The sequence below is a fragment of the Meles meles genome, chromosome 10 (assembly GCF_922984935.1).
Source record: "Meles meles chromosome 10, mMelMel3.1 paternal haplotype, whole genome shotgun sequence".
Lineage (NCBI taxonomy): Eukaryota > Metazoa > Chordata > Mammalia > Carnivora > Mustelidae > Meles > Meles meles.
Genome location: NC_060075.1, coordinates 19,003,276 through 19,027,666, shown reverse-complemented (window position 1 = coordinate 19,027,666; position 24,391 = coordinate 19,003,276). Strand labels below are relative to the sequence as shown.

Here is a 24,391-nt window from a genome sequence, read left to right as displayed (position 1 = left end):
GGCTCCCCGCTGAGCAGAGAGCCTGATGCTGGGCTCGATCCCAGGACCCTAAGATCATAACCTGAGCCGAAGGCAGAGGCTTTAACCCACTGAGCCACCTAGGCACCCCAGTTATTACCGTTTTAATAAATCTTGTAAATTGTATGAATCCAGTAAAATTAGCTAATAGGAAGCAAACAGAGAACCTGTTTTCTTTTTTGTTGTCTTCCCCCCCTCCCCCGCAGCAAGAATACCAGATTTAGCAAAGTAATTGCCTTAATTTGGATGCAACAATCCTTTCAGGTGGAGGCCGACAGTCTAGGATAGTGGTTAGAATTGCCTCAGAGTCCGACAGAATCAGGCTTATTATTATTATTATTATTATTATTATTATTATACCACTAGCTATGTGGTTTCAGGCAAGTTAACCCCTGTAAGCCTAAGTTTCTTCATCTGTTAAATGGAACCAAGAGTGCCTGCCTCCGGGTTGTCAGGAGGATTCAATGAGTTGATCGTTACGAGCTCTTCTCTGGAGCCGAGAAGCCCTCAATCAGCGTAGCTCTCACCGCTAATGGTGATGTTTCCATTGCTGTTGTATGTCACTTTCAATACCTAATGCAAGTGACCACCCGACAATTCAGTGGTAATAAGAACACCTATTTAAGAGATATTTGATTATATATGTCCTATGTATGTGTCTTCAACATAGAATTTTCTTTAGGGCTGATAAATTCTGGAAGGGTCAGCTCCTGAGTATGTAATATACTAAATGCTGGCTGTGAGGGGGTGGACTGTTTCTTTTTCTTTCTTTCCTTTTTTTTTTTTTTTTAAGATTTATGTGTTCATTTGAGAGAGAGAGAGCAGGAATGAGCAAGGGGCAGGGCAAAGGGAAAGAGAGAGAAAGAGAGCCTCAAGCAGACTCCCCACTGAGTGCAGAGCCTGATGTGGGGCTCAATCTCATGACCCTGAGATGATGAGATGATGACCTGAGCCTAAATCAAGAGTCAACGCTTAACCAGCTGAGCCACCCAGGCACCCCTGGACTGTTTCTTTTCTAATGGAAGTCCTTTGTCCACCTGTTTGTTTTGTTTTTGTCTTTGTTTTTTTGCAGGAGAAATTTGATGGGGTCCTGAGAGAGGAGGTCGTGGCCAATGCCCTTCACCAGTTGGGGCGCTCAGGCTCTGGGACTGAGCAGGTCTATCTCAATCTAGCTTTACCAGTGAGTATGACAAGATCACCATGGGCTGACTAGGCTACATCTTAATACTGGTTGGATCATTTCTATTTTTTCTGGTTCATATCTATTTTTTCTGGCATTCACAGTTTTTGTGGTGGGCCTAGATCTCAGAGTCTTTCATTTGATGGAGACTGGTGATAAGAGTTATTTGTGTTATGTGAGGCATCAAAGCGCTCTGGGCAGTCCAGTAATCAGCCCCTGAATTCCTTTGTTTTCATTCCCATCAGTCTGTTTCTTTCATCTTAAGTAGTCTGTATTATAGTAATCAATGCTTTCTTTCCAGAAGTTGAATTTGACTCTGTGAAACCAATCAAAAACTCTTTAATAATTTTCTCTCTGATCAGTGCCAGGACTAAAATTAATATCTAAATCCAAGGGAACAAAGTATTTTGATATTGACTGCCCCCCCACCAAGTATGTGAAGAAATAAGTGCTTTAAGCCACAGCTCACTTTCCAAAAGATACCCATTATTAAAGACAAAAATGTGTTGTTCATCAATTTTCAAGATATCAATACTAACACATAATCTTGGCTTCACTTTTTAAGGAAAGCTATAATAGCAAGGTACTCATAGTATTTCAGATTCTTTCTTCCTTTTGTTTCTCTAAAGCCCTAGAAAAATAATTTAACTCTTTTTGCTTCCTTATATTATGAAGTATTAAATATTGCTTGGAGAGCCACACAGTAAAGGCAGATACGTAGGTGAAAAAAAGCACACTGAAATTTTGCTACTGTGCTATATAATATGGCTGAAGTATGTATAATGAGCATATACAACTCATAATCTTGGTCTCTCTTGGATTTGAACTGTAAAGTATCCAAGAAATGTTAAGCTCTTTTCACTCATGCTGGTTCCATGGCATCTTCTTTGAGGACAGCATATTAAGGCTGTAACCTTTTACCATTTTTACGTTACAACGTGTTCTGGATGACTCGGCAGTAACTTAAGTAAACTGCTTAGTTAAGCAGTAACTTATAGGGAGCCTCTGTGCGCACTGCCCTGTGTTAGGCACTGGAATGGTAGATAATTCCAGCACCCGATACATCCCTGCACAAGTCCATTTCAATCAATATTCTACTCATGTATGTAGTGCTATGCCTTAAATTGATCTGCAAAAAGAAACAAAAAAAGCAATCCTTTAAATCTTATTTCAGCTAGATGGACTAAGCTTACCTTACCTTACCTTGCCCCTGACCTCCTTACATTTGAGATATATCATATTGAATTACTTTGCCTTTATAACCTGTCTTACTGCATACATTTTCTTACGGTTGCCTGATTTGGTGATTTCATCCCCTTATATCTAATGTTACATGTTATTTTTTACTTTTTCTTATTACTTACATACATAGCATCTCTCCTGCCAAAGTCCAAGTTTCTTAAGGGCACAGTTCAGCTCTACCCCATCATTGCACTGTGTTTCTCATCATGCACAGTGCATTGTGCATAGTAGGTTTTCTTTCATATTTATTACACTATTCTTGTGGCCTTCATTAAACATTTTATCAGTGTGCTTGAGAACTTGCTTATCATGATACTTCATTGGTTGACTTTTTCTGATTTGGACATTGTAACATAAACCAGCGATAAGAGTCTGTTCCAAGGGATCAAATTCTCTTCCCCACTCCTGAAGTTCTCCAGAAGCACGATTTCATGGCAGGAATCTTGGAGAAGGATTAGGAGACTTGGATCTGCTTCTCTGTTGCTAATTTGCTGTGTGATTTTAGGTTATTCACAATCCCTCTCTGTCCCTCGTATTCCTCATCACCAAACTGGGACTAGTCTGCCTTATGGATCTCAGTTTTACTTGGTCAGATGAGATTACTGTGAAGGAGCTTTGAACAGGACCTTGTGAAAATGTAGGTAACAGTGTTATTAATGATCTGGTGATACGTGATCTCTTTAGCATTTCATTTAAATTCTAGGCATCTGCCTTTTCTTCTACAAAAGAAAGGATTTGGCCTTACTGCTATTCTATGGGTTTTTTTTTTTCTTCTCCTTTTAAAAAAATAATAAAACTCTAAAGGTCTATTCAACACTGCTTTAATTTGCCTTTTCATGTTGTATTTGTTTTTGCTAATATCACTAATTTTCCAAGCTATTTTCTTCTTTAGAGGAATGCATGTTTTAAATGGGTTTGTCATCTGCGTTGAGATCCTGTTAGTAGGAGGCCTCAGATGTAGTTCTTTCATTCAACTACTATACTTTTACTATAAGTAAGTATATTTTTACTATACTTTTTCTCTAAGTATAGTACAAGTATACTATCATTACTATCCTTACAGAAATTCTGGATCTCTGTCCACTCTTACTTCCAGGTGTCAGGAGATGGCAGAGTACTAACCTGTTAAAGCAGCATTAAAGTCTTTTTACCTTTTATCTTCTCAGGGTTGTGATTTAATTGACATTAGCATTCTCTGTGAATATGTTCACCTACAGAAGTTGGATCTTTCAGTAAATAAAATTGAAGGTATGTAATTTTTGTTCTTGTAGATTGATGGATCATTCAGTTATTTCAAAATTAAAGCTGCGCAGTATGTAATAGAGGTTAATCCTACAAAACTTGGTGTAAGTGCTACTGTGGATCCCTTCACATATCGAAGCTCTACTTTGCGTCTAAAAAAGGCACCATGGGTGATGAGTAAAGTCAGCCGACATGCACCATTGTCCGTGGTTCGAATCGTTCAGTGGTGTTGAAACGTATCCCATGAAATGTCTGCTTTGTTTTTTCCTTGTAAGAGACAGCTCATTACTTCTTTAATACCTCCTGAATATTTGATGATTCCCTTGTCTTTCCCCCTATTAGTTTTTCCGTACAGATGAATTAGTCCTTCTCCCCCTCCCACCTTTTTTTTCCTTTAACGGATTCTTTTTTTAATTTTGCTTTTGCATCTACATTTTAATTCTGGCCAGCTACTTCTTTTCTTCTTACTTGAGTGCCAGGGATTCCACACATTTATTTTTTTCCTTTTTTTTTCTTTTTTTTTACTGTCTCTTTACATGTAGCTGGTTCTTCCACTGCACGGTTTGTGGTTCTCCGTAATGTATTTGCTGAGAAATCTTGCTCACATTTAATGCAGTTAGTCATATTTTCTTCAAACCTTGATTCTTGTTTTCTGATCTCATTTGAAGTTAAAGTGTCCAGTTTCTTTTCGTTAGACTTGGAGGGAACTCAGCAGTTGTTTTTGACCTGCTTTATTGCTGATCATCTTTCCACTGGCGACTTTAGCCCGTCTTTTTCCTGGCGGTTAAATGTTGCTGATACGGTTTTCTCTGGTCCCTTTCTGATTTCTTCCCCTCCTAGGAGAGCAGTAATTAAAATCCAGCCGTGCTCTTCAGTGGCTAAGAACTAGTTCAACTTCGTTTTTTCCTCTAATGCTACTGTTTGTGAGTTATTTTTTTCTAGTTTTAGAAATCTTTTTTTCAATGGGAAATTACAAACATGGGCACAAGGGACTGTTGTAATGAACATGCAGGTTCAACATTGATCAGCCGGTCGCCTATCTGGTTTCACCTATACCTCCCTGACCACCTCCCCCCGGGGTTATTTTAAAGATTTTAGAGCAAGCCCAAGCACGGGGAGGAGAGGGGCAGAGGGAGAAGCAGACGCCCCACTGAGCAGGGAGATCCCTCCTGGGGACCCGGATCATGACCTAAGCCCCTAAGCCGAAGACAGACTATTAACTGAGTGAGGCAGGCGCCCCCGCTAGGGTTATTTTTAATCAAATCCCAGATATCCTGTCATCAGGAAGTGTTTTTCAGTGTCACTGGCAGGAGCTACCCTGCCGCCACCACTCCCAGGTCTGTTTCTATCCCTGGGTAAGGAGTTGCAGCGTGATGGGCCGCAGTGCTCAGGGGTGGCCTCATACCCCCTCAGCTTGAGCTGGGACTCCCCAGTTGTGAAGGGAACTTTTCTCAGATCAGTCGTCTTTAAGGACGTCTTTAAGGACATCCAGTGTTCGAGAACCTACTATGTGTAAGGCACAGTATATATATTTTTTTCTTTTTTTTAATTCATGTTCTGATGTAGACCAGATTTTCACTTGAATCAGAATCACCTGGGGAGGGCATTAAAACACAGCCCGCTGTGCCCCGCCCTCAGTTTCTGATTCTGCAGCTCTGGGGTGGGACTGGAGAATTTGCATTTCTAATTAGTTCCCCTGGGAAGCCGGGTGTGCCCGACCCAGGACCACAGTTTGAGAACCACCCTTGTAGACGCGAGGAGCTCCTGCCATCTGGTGGACATGGAGATCACTGCAACAAGTAGGGATTAACGGGCCGGCCAGAGTTAGAGGGCCCACAATCCAGACCATGCATTTTTTCCTCCGAGTGATTTGAAAGGATTGGTCATCTACAGAATTGGGATGTACTTGCCATTTCCGTAGCTCCCTTTCAGTGGTAGCGGCTGCTTCTGCTTCAGGACAGCTCCGTGGTCCAGCACTTACCTGCCCACAGAAAGATCAGCTCCAAGGAGACATGGGGTCCATTGGATAGTAATAGAGTTGACTGAGAGAAATGGAGCTGAGCTCAGGAAGGACAAATAGGCAAGACTTGTCAAGTCATGACAGTTACAGTTTCACCTTAAGATTCCTTTTCCAGGCAGCCTTCCTTGATTCACTCATTAAGTCCCACCAATTAAGTCTCAGTGTATTGTCCATCCTAGAATAATTCCATAAAGACAGGCTAAAGAAGGGTGTGATTTAGACTAGAGAAATGATGTAGAATTTGGCAGGATCTCGAGAAGGAAAGCTGTTTGAGGGGGTGGTAGGCGGAGGGGTGTGCTCATGGTGCCTTCTCCGCCCACTTCAGGGAAGGCCCCTGCTGCTCCACTAAAGGCCTTCCTAGGCGTGGGGAGGCATGTAATAGCTGTTTCTGTGACCTAGAATGGAAAGAGAGGGAAAGCTGTTATGATTACTGTTTTCAGGTGGGAGACTGGAGTTCCTGCTGGAGACAGGGCTGTAAATCCTCTTCCTGAGTCTTTGTCTAATTTATCCTGCTGCTTCGAAATGTGCCTCTGCTGTAGAGGGGCAGAGAAGGGCAACACAGAACTTCACCATTTTTATGTTTTATATGTTACTGTCATTAGAGCAGAGCTGTCCTTTGCTTAGTGTTCGAGGTTTAGAATATTTGCTTGGGATAAAGAGCAAAACTCGGACCTATCTCTGAACCAATCCAGAGCCAAAGTAAAATAATAGTAATAATTTAAATCACTTCAAATAATTAATGAGATTTAGGGCTAAGTCCAACTAAAACAAAATTTAATTTATAACAAAGAAACTTCTCTAATTGTGGCATTTTCAGTCTTTGTGAAAAGACTTAATACAGTCACTTAGGGGATTATCAAGGGGATTATCTGTGGCTTTAGTTTCTCGTCCTTTCCTCCAAGGCTGGTTTTTTTTTTTTTTATTTAAGATTTTATTTATTTGACAGACACAGCTAGAGAGGGAACACAAGCAGGGGGAGTGGGAGAGGTTGAGAAGCAGGCTTTCCACAGAGCAGGGAGCTTGATGCGGGGCTCGATTCCAGGACCCTTGGGATCATGACCTGAGCCGAAGGCAGACGCTTTAACCCACTGAGCCATGAGTGGGTATTTTTTAATACCCACTGATGGCGCCCTGAGGCTGGTATTTTTTAAGAATTTGGCTGTTAGTAGCTCATGGGAGAGTGAGCTGGGACCTGGAGGATGTACCAGTAGCTAGAAAAATGTTGAGGAGAAGGGGAGGCCCTGGGGAAGAAGGTGAAGGTAGGAGCTCATGGAGAGTTCTCCACATTGCCTGTGTTTCATGCTTTCCTATTTTTATTCATTTCACTTGCTTGGAATAATTAAGAAGTGCTTGCAACTGGCATAAGGAGAAAATGCTCTGATGTAACATAAGCTGTTTTTAATGACTTAGTCTAATTTTGATTTTATTGGCTTACCTTATTTCTGTATTTGTTTCTCCCCCCAGATCTGTCTTGTGTGAGTTGTATGCCTTACCTTCTAGAACTTAATGCTTCTCACAATAAATTGACGACATTCTTCAATTTCAAGCCACCTAAAAATCTCAAGGTAGATTTGATCATCGCATTCATTCATTAAGTGGTCTGCAAAGTACATTAACACGCAATACAGTGCTCAAATAGGGAGTTCAGACAGCCTGAGATATGGGAGTAAATAGTGTAAGTGTCTGAAATGAAGTAAGAAGGGATTTGGGTATCATTTATGAGAAAGGAAGACTGTCTGCAAATAATCTTAGGAAGCTTTGCTAATAGTGTTCAGGCTAAAGAACTAACTTCTCTCTCTCACAGCTAAATACTTTTTTTTTTTTTTCCAACAATGATTTCTGATCTTGCATCTCTGAAGTTGCTTTTGCATCTGACACAGAACCAAACTGTGTGAATGGGAGTTGATGGAGCAGCTGGCTCTGGGCTGTGTCTCATGCTTTAATGTGCGTACAGTCATCCGGGGTTCTTGCGGAAACCAGGGATTCTGACCCTGGAGGTTCTGAAGTCAGGCCTGAGACTGGTTTCTTTTCTTTTCTTTTTTAAAGATTTTATTTATTTATTTGATGGAGAGAGAGAGATCACAAGTAGGCAGAGAGAGAGGGAGAAGCAGGCTCCCTGCTGAGCAGAGAGCCTGACTTGGGGCTCGATCCCAGGACTCTGGGATCATGACCTAAGCCGAAGTCAGCGGCTTTACCCACTGAGCCACCCAGGTGCCCTGAGACTGTGGTTTCTAACAGCCTTTCAAGTGATGCCCCTGCTGGTGGTCCGTGGGCCACACTGAAGCAGACAGGTTAGAGATTCGTGGTTCTCAGACTCTTCTGCACATTTCAGTCACCTGGAGACTTTGGAACACACCTGCATCTTCCTGCCAGAGAGTCTGATTCAAGAGGCCCAAGGGAAGGCCTGGGTGTGGAATTTTTTTAAAGGACCCCCAGGTGGCTCTAATGTGCTGACGAATCTGAGAGCTGTCACTGGGAGCTTGGGATTAGTGTTCGAGTAGACGAATGTATTTCATTAAATATTGGACATCACTTATTGCCTTTTATTATCTATTTTGTTTTATTTACAAACCAAATGAACTCAGATCCCAAGTAGTAGGGTTTGCACAAATAGGAAAATTGGTTTGAAATCAAAATCTGACATCACCCATACTGCTAGTGAGATGCTCTTTTAATTTTTCTTATGTTTACCCCGATTTTTTTTTCAGTACTGGGGTAAAATTTTTTAAAGATATTTATTTATTTGACAGAGAGAGATCACAAGTAGGCAGAGAGGCAGGCAGAGAGAGAGGGGGAAGCAGGCTCCCCGCTGAGCGGAGAGCCCGATGCGGGGCTCGATCCCAGGACCCTGAGATCGTGACCTGAGCCGAAGGCAGAGGCTTAACCCACTGAGCCATCCAGGCACCCCTAAAATTTTTTCTCCTTTGAAATTATACTTATTGCCAAGGTGACGTTCCTTTGTCCAAATAAGCCATACGAGGTGCCTATTTGTACTCGGCGTGGGGCCCCGTGATCACCAGGTGATTGGGAATTGTATTTGCAGAGCTGTTTCCTTTCTCCCTGAGTTGCTGTCCCGTTCTGCTTTGTCCTACGCCCCAGGGAAATGAGTCAAGGCAACCGCATGAACCCTTCCCTTGGGAAAAACTTCCTTGGAATTTCTTCCATTCACCCTCCCCACCCTCTCCCCGAAGAAGGCTTCACCAATGAACAAAAACAATACAGAAACCCTGTCTTTAAGGTTCTGAGCTCCCAGAGAGTTAAGAGCAAATCTATCAGTCCCTGTAGAGAAGTGCCTGCCAAGAGCCAGACCGCCCCGGGTGACGCGCTCCAAGCCCTTGTGAACTCTGTGTCAGCCTGGGGGCCATGACCCAGGCCTGCTGGTGTTTTCAGGGCATTATCCTTAAGCAGTCCTCCCTGTAAAGCTGTGAGCAGGTGGGACGGTCCCATTTCACAGATGAGGACTCCAGAGTAGAGAAAGGGCAAATCACATATGTCATCTTTGCTGGGAGGTAGCAGGGTTGGGACGGAACCCAAAGTCTGCCACCCAAAGCCCGTGTCTACCCAGGAAACCAGGCTTGTGTACCCCATCCCACCCTCTCAGAAAGCTCTACATCCTGTTCCCTTATTATCTGTGAGCCTTGGGCCACCAGCCAGAGAAGGCTCACCTTTCCTGAACGCAGGGGCCTGTTCGTATACACGTTCTGTATTTCCCAGAATGCTTTGCTCCTAGTAAGTCCAGCAGGTTCATTTGGTGGATGGGACTCCCTGCAAGCCTTCGGGTCCGGTGGAACTCCTGGGGGAGTCAGAGCACCAATCAGAACCCTCTCCAGCCTCTCAGCACACCTGGTAACACAGGTGCCAGAGGGCACAGTATGGGCATGTGGCCCAGAGAGGGCTAGAGTTAGACAGAGAGGAGCAGACACGACGGTGGCACAAGAACAGAAGGTATTAATGGAAAAAAGTGTCAATTATAAGTAAGCCTAGATCAGTGTTGACTCCCGGTCCATCACAATTACGCAGAAGACCAAAGTGAATATGAAACTTCGTTCGGTCACATCAGACGGAACGCTTTAGGTCAGCCATGCTCTATGTTTGACATAGTTGTAGTTTATATCGGCGTCAGTTTTTGTGTTCCAATTGTTTGGGGTTTTTTGAACTAATAATATTTTGTTTGCACATTACTGTTTCTTCACATGGTTCACACACTTGTGTTTTACTGACAATGTGGTCCTGTTGCTAACTTGTAATCAACTTAATCTGTTTTCTTCTCTTGGCATGTGAGTTTTCAATATGTTTTTTAATATTTGAAGTTTTTAGTATTTAATACATTGATAAAGTATTCTTTGTACAGGGGGACCCTGTTTTAAAGGGCACTAGAATATAAGAATAGTGCTCATTAGAACATTGTTTGATAGTTTTCCAGAGAATTATTACATGTGCCCAGCAAGTTATAAATGTAGCATTAAAAAAAATTTTTTTTTAATCCTTTTTGTTCATCTTTTGCTCAGGGGTGAATATTAAAAGTCACTTAATGTTGTTTTTCTTTTGTCTCCTATTTTGGAGAAAGAACAACTCATGTTGCTGAAAAGGCTTTCCTAAAATAGTCCGTTTTGAGAAAGGGTGTTAAGTGGATGAGATGTAGCCTGAGGGATGAATAAGAAAGATTTTTCTGGCACTTGAGAAGTGACTCGGGAGAATATATTGAGAGAGGAGAAAAGGCAGAGAAAAGATGAACACGTGAACTAAGTGAATGCCGCTCGTGGGGCAGTAGAGAAAATGAAAGAAATGGTGGTAAAAGCGGAATTGAGGTGAATTCTGTGGGAAGATGAAGAAAGCCTGAAGTGATTGCCGGAAATGGAGAGAGGAATGGCAGGAATGGAAAGTGTTTGGGGGTGGGGGTGTCTGCACCGGGCCCAGGGGGGGGGGACTCCTTCCCCCTGTCCCTCAGATTGAACAGACAAGAGTCCAGACAGAACGTGATTAGATATGGGTGGCTGTGTTAGCCTTGGCATATTTTCAGTAATGGATTCTAACCCCACGGCCAGAAAGATCTTATGTGAGAAATTATTGTGGTTAAGCAGACGAGAAATAAACTTTGACCTATTGTTCTCTTTTTCTCATCAGAAGGTGGATTTTTCCTACAATCAAATTTCTGAAATGCGTGATTTGTCAGAATACCAGACTCTCACTAAACTAATTTTGGACAGTATCCTTTGAATGAATAAAGGGGAAATTTGGGTAATAGGCCTGTTAATAACTGTGTTCTTGGATGACTTGGAGTGGTACCAGATAAGCAATTTACTGGAGATGTGTGACTCATTTGAATGATTAAGAATTGATATTCACAAAATGAAGAAACATGTTTTATTTACCAAGGAGCAAGATTGTAAGTCAGAGCTTGCCAAGAGCATCATCCACCTGAAAAAGCTACATAAGACAGTCATTTTCTGATAAACATAGGCTTATTTCTAATTGACTCTTGGAATTTACTTAAACTTGTGTCCTGTTTTATATAATAAGGTCAGTATCTGGAAATTCAGATATGACCAAAAGGAAAATAAGTGATTTTTTTTTTTTATTTCACGAAAGAATTCATAGTAACTACCCTTTAAATAGCAAACTTTTCTGGTGTATTTAAAATATACTTTTGTTTTTTAAAAAAAGCAAAACCAACCTCTTTCGATGAGCAGCCAACTTTAGGAACATATATACTGCATGAGTCAGGCTCCCATGGAGAACATCTACCTGGAAGTATGCACACACCAGCGTCAAGATCCTAAAGGGTTAATTGGGAATCTGTGAGTTTAATGAGCTGGAGTCTCTTTACACCGGAGACTGATGTTTTCTGGGTGCTAAGGGAGCAGTGTCTTCTCTTTCTCAGTATCTCTCTGCCCACCTGAGGGTTTTTCAGGGTAGAGTGGGGAGTGAATTGATTGCCCTTGGGTGCCTCATTCCAGGGACAGGGCAGCAGTTAGAACACTACACTTGTAATGAGACTGAGATGTGGGGAGAACAGAAGGTATATGGTCTTGAGCATGTATTTTATTGGGGAAAAGCCTTTTTCATATATGATGGGAAACTTCGAACATAGCGCCATGTTCTTTAGAACTGGTATGTGGAATGTGCCATTATTGGGAATTTAGCGGGTGCTCTTGAAGCGAGCAAGTTCTCCTAAATGTTTCCTACTGAGAAAAATGATTGAAATGAAATGCTCTGATGGCAAACCAAAAGTAGTACATGTTGGCAGCACCTGTTGGTAGAACTTCTCACTTGATGCTTGACGGTCATACATACTGAATGTGCAAGAAGGTAGAGGCTGACCACCCAGAAGCCACCTGACTCAGAAATCCACTCAGACCACCTAGAAGAACACTCCTCAGGGAAGATTAATGATATCAGCAACACCACTGCCTGGAATTTCTTAGAAATGCAGGCTCTGGGATCTGCCGCAGACCCCTGACATGAGAACCTCCATTTTTAACAAGACCCCTGGGTGATGGGAATGCACTTGGTAAAGCTTGAGAAGCACTGGTCTAGAAGTCAGCCATGCCAGAGACTCCTACCAGCCAGAAAGGAGGAGGGAGCATCCAGAGCTCCAGCTTAGGGCACCCTGAATGGGGGCGGTCACGTGGCAATCTGGGATCTGCCTCCCAGAAAATACTCTTCTGTGTATAGCATGGAACTGCCAGAGAAAACAACTCCATAGGATTTTGGAATCCAAACAGAGGGTGCAGTTTAAAACATGTCTATCACGGAAGACTTAAGTTCTACATAAATTTATTTTTCTGTGTGAAAAACTGTTACGATTCGTAAATGTCAAACACCATGAAGAAAAATAGGGTTTCTTGGTGTTTTTTTTCCTTAGCCTGACTTTAGATGTAGCGATTCAGTCTTCTCTCCAAAGTATAAAAAGCTGTCCTCATTACAGCAGAACCAATTGAAATTCAGAACATGAACATATAATTAAAATGTAACATGGCAGCATTCCTCACCTGTGGTCTTTAAAATGCAAACACAAGGAGCCAAAACAAGCTACCCTTCATAAACTCTTAATGAAACAAATTCTTAGCTTACCATTTTGAATAGATAGTAGGCTGGTTTTTAAACAGTACTGAATATGCCTCTTATTCTGTTTTAGAGTGTCATACATACTGTATATAATTATGTTATTAGATTAGATTTTTGAAAAGACTGAAAAGCTTTGCATAAGAATTTTTAAACATTTTTTATGCCAGTACATTTGAAAACCTAAATGAAATGGATAAATTCTTAGAAAAATATGCTGATTTGGAAATAGAAACCCTGAGTAGTCCTGTATTTATAAATGTAGTTCATATAAAGTAAATTAAATTAAAATACTCATATAAAAAAACTCCCACCAGATGCAAACTTTTAAGAACAGATCTTCCAATAATGAAAAAATCTTTCAAAGATTGAGAATAGAAAGCATATTCACGATTCACGCTCATGAGATTAGTTTGATATCCAAAAGCAGATAAGGAACGATAAGAGAAAGGAAAATGATAGACTCCTTTCACCCATGATCTACATGTAAAAATCCTAACCATGTATTGGCAAACTGAATCTGGCAGTGTTTGAAAAAGATAATACCATGACCAAGTTTGGTTTATCTCATGAATATTAGGATAGTTTAATATTAGAAGGTCAGTAAATGTCATTAACTATGTTAACCGATTAAGAGAAATAAACCATATGATCAGTAGGTTTAGAAACTCAATAGATAGAATTTTATAGAATCTTATTTACAATAAAAACTATTAGTAAACTAGTTACAGGGAATTTCCTCAACTTGAAAAGGTCTATACAAATATTTGAAGCAGACTTTGTCCTAACTGGGGACATGTTCTAAACGTTCTTTAAAATTGGGAACAAGACAAAGATCTCTACCATTGCCCTTTCTATCCATCACTGTTTTGGTGGTTTTAGCCAGCACTGTAAAACCGAGGGAAAAAGCCCCGAAGTATAAAAATTGAGAAGATAAAAAGATTTTTTGTTCTTGTTGCAAATGACATGGTTGTCCATAGAGAATATCAGTAACTTGCAATGAACTACTAGAAATGATAGTTTTGAGAGCTCAACAAAGTAGTTGGATATGACTTCAATAAAAGGAAATCAATTGCATTTTTCTCCATCACAAACAAGCCATTAGAAAGCACAACTTAAAACAGAGACCCCATCTACAAGAGCAATAAAAAGGAATCTTATTAACAATGAGTAAGACCTGTGGGAGGAATCTAATAAAACTTTATCGAAGAGCAGTAAAGACCTAACTAAAGAGAAATATATTCCATGTTCCCAGATAGGAAGATGGGAGAAGATGTATAAAAAGTGTTTTACAGAAAATGAGTCGGATAAGTCTAGTAGCATGACTAGATGTCAGCGTCATTTGTATTCAGAGAAATGCAGCCCAAGACCACATGAGATACTATGTTACATCCATTCAAGGCCTTCGGCTCAGGTCATGATCTCAGGGTCCTGGGATCGAGTCCCGCATCGGGCTCTCTGCTCGGCAGGGAGCCTGCTTCCCTCTCACTCTCTCTGCTTGCCTCTCTGCCTAGTTGTGATCTCTCTCTGTCAAATAAATAAATAAAATCTTAAAAAAAAAAAAAAGAAATCTAAAAATACCAAGTGTTGGAGAACATGTAGGTCAAGAGGATCTCTCTCTCTCTCTCTCTTTTTTTTTCCCCCTTCCTTTGGGTATGAAATTAGTTCAACCACTTTGGAGAGCAATTTTACGCTCTTTTATAAAGTTGAACATCAAAATTCCCGGTGGCCCAGCACTTTCATTCCTACATATGGGAAGTTTAGCAGCGTGTATCTGGAGGCTTGTATAAGAATGCTCATAGCAACACTGGTTGTCATAGCAGAAAGTTGAAATAGCCCATATGCTCATTGATAAGAGAAAGCACAACTTACGTTACACTCCTAACATATCCTACGGTGGTGAAAACGAATGAAATTTATCTCCATGGAGCAGTAGGGATGCATCTTAATAAAACTAAATATAATTTTAGTATCCAACCAAAGGGGAAAAGGAAGAGGAAGTAGACAATTCAGCATGGTGGCCATCTCCGAGAGGGAGGCGTTGGATGCAACAGGAGGGGCGTGCAGAGGTAGAAGTGAGTTACTGTTCATGTTCTTGGGCTGAAGGTAGGACCCATTTCCAGAGTGTTCACTAGACTTTTAAAAATAAATATACGCAGGCTGTGTATGGGCAGATGCTGTACCTGTGTCCATTAAAAATGTTTTAAATCGGAAATTTATTAATTTCTTTGAAAATAGTTATTTACCAAGCTTCAGACTTGAGCTGTAGCCGAATCCCCTGGAGGATTTGTTTAAAAACTTGCTGGCCTCCATCCTTAGAACTTCTGATGGGGTAGGTCTGGGGTGGTACCTGAGAATTTGCATTTTTATAAGCTCCCAGGTGGTGCGGATATTGCTGGTCTGAGGAGTGCACTTGAAGATCCCCAGCTTTAAGCTAGCCAGTCCTCTCTGTTGTACCTCGAAGGGCACGCTTTCCTAATCTGATGCCATTCCGTGTGTCCTTTTTAGGGGTTTGGTGGCTATCATTTTTGTGCTCTTTATGTTCAAGCTTTCCTTAGTGGGCGAATATGTCTTTTCTATTTGAGGGGAACATGTGCACTTTTAAAATATAATTCAACAAAATTGTAATTAGCATCTTTAAAAAGCACTTCTTTAAAATAAATACAAGTCTGTTAATTGACCTGGTTAATGGTGACATTGCGATTGTAGATTAAATTAGTGCCTCAAAGTGGACTGGTTTAAGAAATCAAGTTTTTGGTTTATCTTACGCTATTTTGTCGTTCCATTTGTGGCTAACTGATGATTAATTGATAAACATCCTAAATCACAAGCTGATAAACTTTGTCAAGGATAAGTCAAGAAAGACTATTCTTAAGAAAGAATGCTGTGTATTCTTTACCGGTAAGTATCGACAGATTGATTATTCATTAGAATTTGTTAGATGGTTATAGAGCCATGGAGCTTTTAAAAAGTGATTCACAGAATTTTAAAATCCAGACCGGACTTTAGAGATGATCTACTCCTAACTGTTCTTTTATGAAAGAGGAGCCTAAGACCCAGGGAGGCTCATTTACTGTCCAGGATCATGTGGTCAGTGGTTGCACTGAGATTCGTCCTCTAAGTTCCATTGTTGTCCCCGTGCTGCAATTCATTGAGTCATAACTACTTTTATCACCTATCCATTTAAAGTGTATGTGTGTTTCATTTTTTAGACATTCACTCCTATAGTGAAGAACATTTTTCACTGGTAAGGTGATATAGATCTTTCAGGATTGGTTTTGATTAAAGCTATCATTGCGGTTCTCTCTACTAAGAGAATTGTGATGGATTTCCTACTTATTTCTCAGTAACTGTTTTCTCTACACCCGAACCATATTTTATGATTGTAGACAAACGAATAAGAGCGAATACGGAACTAGTGAATAATTCATGTCAAGCTCTGCAAACTGCTGACAGCATCACCAAGATATAAAACTACATCGTGGGGCTCTTCCTTGCTGCACAGTTACGCTTATGTGCCTTTGGATTCCGTCCCTCAGTTTCTGAGGACCTAAAGTTCCACTGTAAAAGATTTATTCACTGAAATGTAAAACTTTAGAGCTGGAATGCAGTATGATGATTTTGAGTTCTTTGAGTCTCCTTCTTCTGATAGCCAGCGGCCTTTGAAAATTAAAATGTACTTAAGAGGGTTAACCCAGTAAGCTAATTCATTGTAATGGCTTAGTGATTTACCAGATTATATTTCTTCTAGTTGGAAAGTCCCAAGACCTACATGAAAGAATGCAAAAGAATAACGTTCAGAGGAAGGACAAGTAACATTCCATGCAGGTTCTTAAAATAAGAAGATGAGAGATGAGGGAGATAAAGGTATTCCCGAAAGCAAGCTGTGAACTCAGACCTCTAAACGGACTACTGCATACTGACCTTTATCGTTACTCGTGGTCACAGATGTTGTGACCTTGAGAGTGTGGTGGTGGGCAGTGGGGGTGGGGTGTTGGGCCATTGTAAAAAGTACTCATCAGTCAAGAATGTGATTAATTTATAGAGACTGAAATTCCTTGCAGTTTAAAGGGGAGTGCAGAGTTGGGAAATAGACAGTTTTTCTGAAATGAACTTATTTCTCAGCAGAGCTGTGCAGTCAGTTCCTCAAGCCTTTGCAACTTGAAGAACTTTGCAACTTTGCCCCCCAGCTGCATTGAGGCACCTGTATTCCTCTTCCCTTGGCCCTTGCGAGGCGAATTTCATAAAACCTGACTTGCTATACTAGTCAAAGCTGGAGAGTGAAGCAGATGTACTGAGTGACTGGGGTTAGCCTCGGCTGTCTTGGAAAATTACTGCATACACAATAAACAAGCTTGCCTTGTCAATTCCCACTAGCTCTCGACAGTTTCAGGATTCCTAAGTCCTTGTTTTCTGATCCTTGCCCCGTTCCCATGGGAAGGCTTCCTGACTCAGTGCCCACAAGCATTTGTTTTACTCTTCCCCATTGAGCATCTTCATAACGGTTGGAGCAGAACTATGTGGACACTAGTGCACCTGACATAGGACTTAAGGACTATTGCTTCTGTGCTAACTGGAGGCAGACGGCCACTTGAAGTTTTCCTTGCCTAATTTTTCTTACCAAAGATTGCCAAGGACATTTTATTTCATCTATAGCTGTGGGAGAGTTTAATCTCTGTTTCCCACATTTCACAGCCTTTGTTACAATCTGTATCAGCAAAGACCTGGTCTTCGTTCTGGTTTGAGAATGATTATTTAAACAGTGCAGAGGAAACAAGCAGAAAGAGTGTGGTGTTTGTGAGCATGAATGCTTTGTAGAGCTCTCCTGGCAGGAGAGCTTTATCAAAGTACATTTGAAAATGCATATTTGATGACAAGCGAAACTATGCTTCCAAGGATCAAATCTGGAACCAATGGAGAAAAATTAGGAGTGTCTGGTTCATTTGGTAGTACGTTATCCTCACTGCTTCTGGTTTCCTGATTTATCTCTTTCTCTTGCCTACATCTTTTTGGAGTAGATGCTGGCTTTCAATCTAACATTTTGTGCTGTTGACCAACAGGTAGAGGATGTGATTCCTTGGCTTCAGGCGCTTTTAATGTGGTAATGATAACTGCCTTATAATTGTGAGGAACTTTATAGCTTGTGAGCCTCATTCCAATGATTTTTTTCTGTGATCAAACTTTCAGTTTTCATAGCAACCCATTGTTTGCTATTCCCACTCTACCAGTGAAAAGTCTGAGCCGAGAGAAGTTAAGTCACATAATTAGTAACTAGTGGACTTAGGAGATCTACAGAGAATTATGAGGCAAAATACCTGTTTTTGTGACACTTAAGCATCTTTTCTTCCCCTTTAAAAAAGGGGAATGATTAATGGAAAGAGATAGGTGGGAGGTTGGAAGTTGACCAGAAAAGGCTTCGAGGAAGAAATGGTCTGTCCAGAGTGGATATCAAGAAGTGAAGTTGATGTGACAAATTGACAGTTACAGCAGACCCTGCCAGGTTGCTTTCAAGTTGGCTCTGACATAATGAACCCTCAGTCTGTTCCTCAGAACCCTTTAAAATGCTTGTTAAACTGATAGGTGAGGAAGGGCACTTTGATTTGCATTCTCCTGATTAATACATTTATTAGCTGCTTGGGTTTGCTCTTGAGAATTTCCTCCCTGTACTCTTTCTCATTTTCTGTTGACTGGTTCTGTCTTTATTCTTTTGGATTGAGTTATTGTCATTCTTTATGTATTCTAGATAGTAATCCTTCATCTACTATTTCTGTTGCAAATATGTTCTCCCAGCCTGTCCTTTGTGAGTACTTAAGTAATTAAGAGCAACAGAAATAAGAATATGGGATTATCTTTCAAAAAGAGATAATAAAGAAGTTGGTTTTTTTTTAAGTTTTTTTTTTTTAATTTATTTGACAGACAGAGATGACAAGTAGGCAGAGAGGCAGGCAGAGAGAGAGAAGAGGAAGCAGGCTCCCCACTGAGCAGAGAGCCCGATGCGGGGCTCGATCCCAGGACCCCGGGATCATGACCTGAGTGGAAGGCAGAGGCTTTAACCCACTGAGCCAACCAGGTGCCCCAAGAAGTTGGCTTAATGTATATGTTTAAGAAAGAAAAGAAATAGAGTTTGAAATTAAGTCCTGAGGATTGGGCAGGGTTTAGGAAGGGTAGGAAAGCAATATGATTTAAAAAAAAAAAAAAAAAGACACTGCTAAGTAAGAAAGTCCTTGGTACATTCCAGACCTGCTGAGAAGACTGACCTGGCAGACTTAGGGAATTCTCACTGGGTTCTAACGGAGATGAAACTGGACAAATAGGTTTTGCGTCAAGTCAGGGGCTTCCGATGCCAGAGTGAGGAATTTGGAATTTGTCCTGTGAGAATTTTTTGATTGAAACATGATATCTAATCAATATTTTGAAAAAATTAACCTGACTACAGTGTGTCAGGTGATTTGAGGCGAGAAGTGGACGTTAGATGCTCCCATTGGTGCTAAAGCTGGATTAAGTTGGTAGTGGAGTGGTCTGAAAGGAAGGGGATCGTTAAAGAGGTGTTTTAAAGCACAAAATGCCAACTCCTGCTGATTGACTGGATGCCCTGCGGATTGCGAGTGGCTGAGAGAACCGTGATCTCTTCAGTTACTTGGGAAGGAAAATGAGTTGTGGTGCGCAAATGATACTAAATCCTGAAAATTTGCTGAAGAGATTGAGACCAGAGAGAGGGGGATAGAATTGGTGACTTTGGGACTGCAGTTTTAGGTGATTCTAAGGATAGAAACACAGACGCAATTTAAATTTTAAAATGACTAGAAACTTAACGTGAGGAAATGAAGACGGAATTTAGGCCTCATTTATTTTAAAGGGAGAAGAGAAACCGATAGAGACAGAAAAGGCTGCTCCTCTCTGTGTCCGGGTATTGGTTCTTTACCACCAGTCTGCCACCGGGGACATCTCCCAGGCTGTTCCCCTGATTCTGAGGATGACGAAGCCAAAGTCCCGACTTGGGGAGAGCACGGGAGTTTCTTGTGGAAATTATTAAGGAACCGAGGAAAATCACTGCCAAGGAGGCAGCTTCTGAAGCACCCTGAGATGTTTCTCCTCACTGATTAAATGAGTCACTTAAGAATGCAGAATGCAACTGAGCATACTCAAAAGCTGTGTCTTTAAAATAATTTAAGCAGTGCCAATATTAACTTTTTTTTTTTAGTATTAACTTCTATAATGAAAAAAATATATTTCAAGATTTAGCGTTCATCCTGTGTTGGCATCTATTAGTGCTTTATGATATGACACTGTTTTTTTTCTTCAAAACATTTTTTCTTTTTAAAGATTTTATTTGAGAGAGAGTGTGTGTGCACAAGTGGGGGGTGGAGGGAGAGAGGGGAGAGGGAAAAGCAGACTCGGTGCTGAGTGTAGAGCCCGATGTGGGGCTCAATCTCGTAATTCTGAAATCATGATCTGAGCCAAAAGCAAGAGTCAGATGCTTAACCGACTGAGCCACCTGGGCGCCCCTTTTCAGAATGTTTCTCATAACGTTTTCCTTAAACACAGTCACGGTGTATAGACAACAGGATAGAGGAGATCAGTGGGCTAGAGCTGTGTAGTGGCCTAACGCACCTGAGTCTGGCCAAGAACAAGATCACATCAATTAACGGCTTAGGTATGCTGCCAATCAAGATCCTTTGTCTGGTGAGTCTAACCAAAAGTTTGTTTTTTTGTTTTTTTTTTTAAGATTTTGTTTATTTATTTGCCAGAGAGAGAGTACAAGCAGGGGGAGCAGCAGGCAGAGGGAGAGGGAGAAGCAAGTTCCCTGCTGAACGGGGAGCCTGATGCAGGGCTAGATCTCAGGACCCCCAGATCATGACCTGAGTTGAAGGCAGATGTTTAACCATCTGAGTCACCCAGATGCCCTAAAAAGTTATTCTTGATGGAAAGTACTAGTTAATGTTTTAGCAAGTGTATGAATGATAACTGAATGAAAATCAGGATTTTTCAAGATGAAGAACTGATTCCTTCATGAAAGTTTTTGTCTTCCATTTTGTTTGCTCCTTTCAGTGCTGTATACATGTAGGATCAATATTTCCTGCTGTAGTAAAGTGATTTTCTAATTTGGTGTCCAAATTCAATGTTTTAAAGGATTGACATTTTACACTGAGAAAGAAAAGAATACTTTTAACAACTATTAAAAATACATTTCATAATGTCTCACTGATGAAATAACATTTAAGCATATTTAAGCATAATATTTAGTGCTATTTACACTTTATTGTTCTCAAATGAACCATAAGATGTTATCTGAATGTTGGCAGTGCTTTTATATTAATATATGCTAGCTTCCCATTTTAGAAAACCAAAATTGATGCTGAAACTAAAGGAGCGATTCCAATCAGAAACTTGAAATTTTTAAATTTTTTTCCCATAGAACTTTTCTTAAGCTCTGACGTGCACTGTGACTATGAATAAACATGCAGATAATTTATCAAAAAGTCAGCAGAATTATAATAGTTCTAAAGATATATACCGTGTTTTTGAAATAACAGATTAGCTCACTAATTTAAAAGCTGATGATATAGTTGTGGATTATTCAAGTTTCTTCATCCTTTCCTCCTCTCTTCTACGTCTTACCCTTGGGTGGCTTTGCTGTTTTTTATTATATCTGTCACAAGGTGGGCAGAGAGGATTTTAAGCCACAAGGCTGGTAGCTTATTAATTTCTTATGTGAACTATCCCATGGGAGATTGTTGAACTGCTTTTAGAAATGACATCTTGGGGTTATCTGCAGATTTATGACATTTGTAATAGACTATTCCTGTCTTATTTAAACTACAGATAGCGGAAGGTTGGCTAGTGTTCATTTTTCTTTCTCTGAGCTTGAAGCACTTTTTCAAGAGACTTCACTCCTCATGGCGAGTTAGGTGAGGGCAAAGTATTGGTTCCAGTACCCAGGATGGACTGGAGGCATGGAGAGGTCTTATAATGTTCCTAAGGTTTCATGTTATCTGTCCACAGGGGCATGTTAGCAAAACATAAAAAGAAAATGAATTTGTTATGTTGGTGGGCAACTCTAAAAATTATAAAAGAAAGTCACATTCAAAAAATGATAATTTAAAGGAATACTGGCAATGTGTACTACTCTGGTGGTACCTCGTTAGAACCTTATCCTTCTCTTTACATCTCTTTTTACTGGCGCTCCCATTAACTTTAAGTGGAGCATGGTATGTGGAAAGAGATAAGGGGGTGTGCTTAGAGGGAGGAGAACTGAACTCATGATTAAAAAAATTAACACATAGCACTTTCATCCCAAGAGTTTATTTCAATAACTAAACAAGTAATCCATGTTGATTGTCCCATCTCAAGCAGTTTTTAGAAAAAGCATAAAAGACATTTTTTCTACAAATAAATTAGGGGGATTGTTCCCAGTCCCTGCCCCAGTCACCCAAGATGAATCAGAAAATATGGACCATGCCATCATTCATTTTCCCTTAAAATTTTTGAGAAGAGTAAGGGTTTCTTTCACAAATGTTAATGAAATATGTAAGATAAAAAGATACACATTTGTTTCAACAGTTAATGCTCTTATGTTTTAGTTTGTGGAATTAGAAAACCAACTGCTTTACTACTGCAAATAATTCATTTTACATTTTTTTAGAGAAAAGAGAATAATTTGCTATACAAACCAGTTAATTCTCTACCATCAGCTTTTACAGTAAATGGAAGGGGATAATGTGGGTCACTCATGGGCTTTTCTGTCAACTGCTTCTTTGAGCAAGGGAGGAGAATACATTCCACACTTTAAAATTCGTTTTGTCTTACTAAGAGCCGTTTGTATTTTCCTTTCCAAATTGGGGAGATGAAGAATATTTCTCATTTCATCTGTTTAAGAATATAGCTTTGCTCTAAAGGCCTCCTTTTCCTGCTCATCATGATTTTACAGAAAAGAACTTGCTGAAACTGGATGTCCACTTTGAGGGTCAATGTGTCCATTTTTCAGCTTCAGATAAAGGGTTTGACTGGATGACTTTCAACTCAGAAATTCTGTGATTCTGAATATCTCCCTATTCTGCCTTCCTTTATGAACATAGGCTAGCTAATTAAATGTTTCTATGCCTCACTCTACTCTTTTGCATCTACCACTTTGAAAGCCATCAGAGACGCTGTAAAGATTTATTATAGTCTGTCTTCCATAGTTTTAACACTTCAAAGTCCTTTGGGAAGAACTGTATTGTATATAAATTTTATATGTGGGCATATTTTAAATAGGATATTGAGGTCTTATTTCAGTAAGTTAAATTAGTATAGATATGTTAACTTTAGTGCAGTTTTTTCTTTTCCTTTCCTATTACACTTTTTAGAACTTTTTTGAACTCTGAATAGTAGGAAATTTGACTTAACTTAGGCAAATGGGGATTATGAGTATTTTTCCCTTCTGATTATGGAATTGTTCAAACATATATTTTAAAAAGGGACTAGTTTAATGAACCCCCATGTATTATCACCCAGCTTTGTAGAATATCAACATTCTAGTAATATATTTTAAAGAGTCACAGAATTAAACTAATGACTACAAATCTTGCTCATTATTGAAGTGAAATCTTCTGAAAGATAGGATGAAAATGAGCTCTTGCTATTACAATGTACCAGCAATCATATATCAGGAAAAAATACTGTAGATGGAAGAGCATGCTATAATTTAGTTTTCAGTTAAATGCTTATTAAAAGTATTAAAAGTTTAAAGATGGGCATTTTATGTCATTAATTGAAACCTCAAAATTGTGTTTATGATTCCCAACTAAAACTGATAGTGTAACTTTACTGTGGCATGTTTTTACACGTTGAGGCTAAGAAACCCAAGGAACTGTATGTTGGAAAATACACAAGAAAATGCAGATTATTGTGGCCACTGTCATTTCTGGTTATGGTCCATGGGGTTCGGAAAGAGAATCTCTGAATCTTTGTTTTATGCTCATTGTCTGAGAAAATGCTTATGTGTGAATTATTGAAGAACACAGTTATCTATTGTTGAATAACAAGCCACCCCAAGTGTAGTGCATGGAGAAATATTAGTCACTAACCATCATTTTGGCTAGCCGTTCTGCAATCTGAGCTGGGTTCAGCAGGGTGGTTCTTCTGCTGCTCTTGCTTCATTAAGCCGGCAGACTGGCAGGGGCTGCACTCAGAGCGGATGCTGGAATGGCTGGATTTTTCTTCTCTTTAGTGTCAGGGCCCCTTTCCATGTGACCTCTTCTCCATGGGATCTCTCCAAAAATCTTCTCCTAACAGAGTAGTTAGAGTCCTTACATGGCAGCGCAGGGCTCCAAGACACAAGAAGGGAAACTACCAGGCCTTCTTAATTCTTAGACTTGGTACTGGCACACTTCTGCCATATTCTTTTGCTTAAGGGAAGTCATAGGTCTAGCCTAGGTTCCAGAGGAGGAACCTGTACAAGAACATGAATAATTCAAGCCATGAATCAGACTACCTTGGCCTTTGTGATAGGAAGTTATTATATTTAGAATGTTCCTAAAAACCAAGCATTTGTGGTAGTCACACTGTTTGAGTGGTGTAACATGATGGCGCTGAAAGACTTGCATTAAATATTGTTTCTGAAGGTAAACATGGAGTCATGCTGT

General features: G+C 40.2%; 1 protein-coding gene across 1 annotated transcript in view; it reads left to right on the top strand.

Moving 5' to 3' along the window:
- LRGUK (leucine rich repeats and guanylate kinase domain containing) overlaps positions 1-24,391 on the top strand; it is a 68,994-nt gene that overhangs the window by 6,654 nt on the left and 37,949 nt on the right. The window contains exons 2-6 of the mRNA XM_046020246.1: positions 1,091-1,198; positions 3,607-3,688; positions 7,167-7,267; positions 10,827-10,908; positions 20,326-20,450. Coding sequence (XP_045876202.1) covers positions 1,091-1,198; positions 3,607-3,688; positions 7,167-7,267; positions 10,827-10,908; positions 20,326-20,450 — 498 coding nt within the window. The remainder of the gene's footprint in view (positions 1-1,090; positions 1,199-3,606; positions 3,689-7,166; positions 7,268-10,826; positions 10,909-20,325; positions 20,451-24,391) is intronic.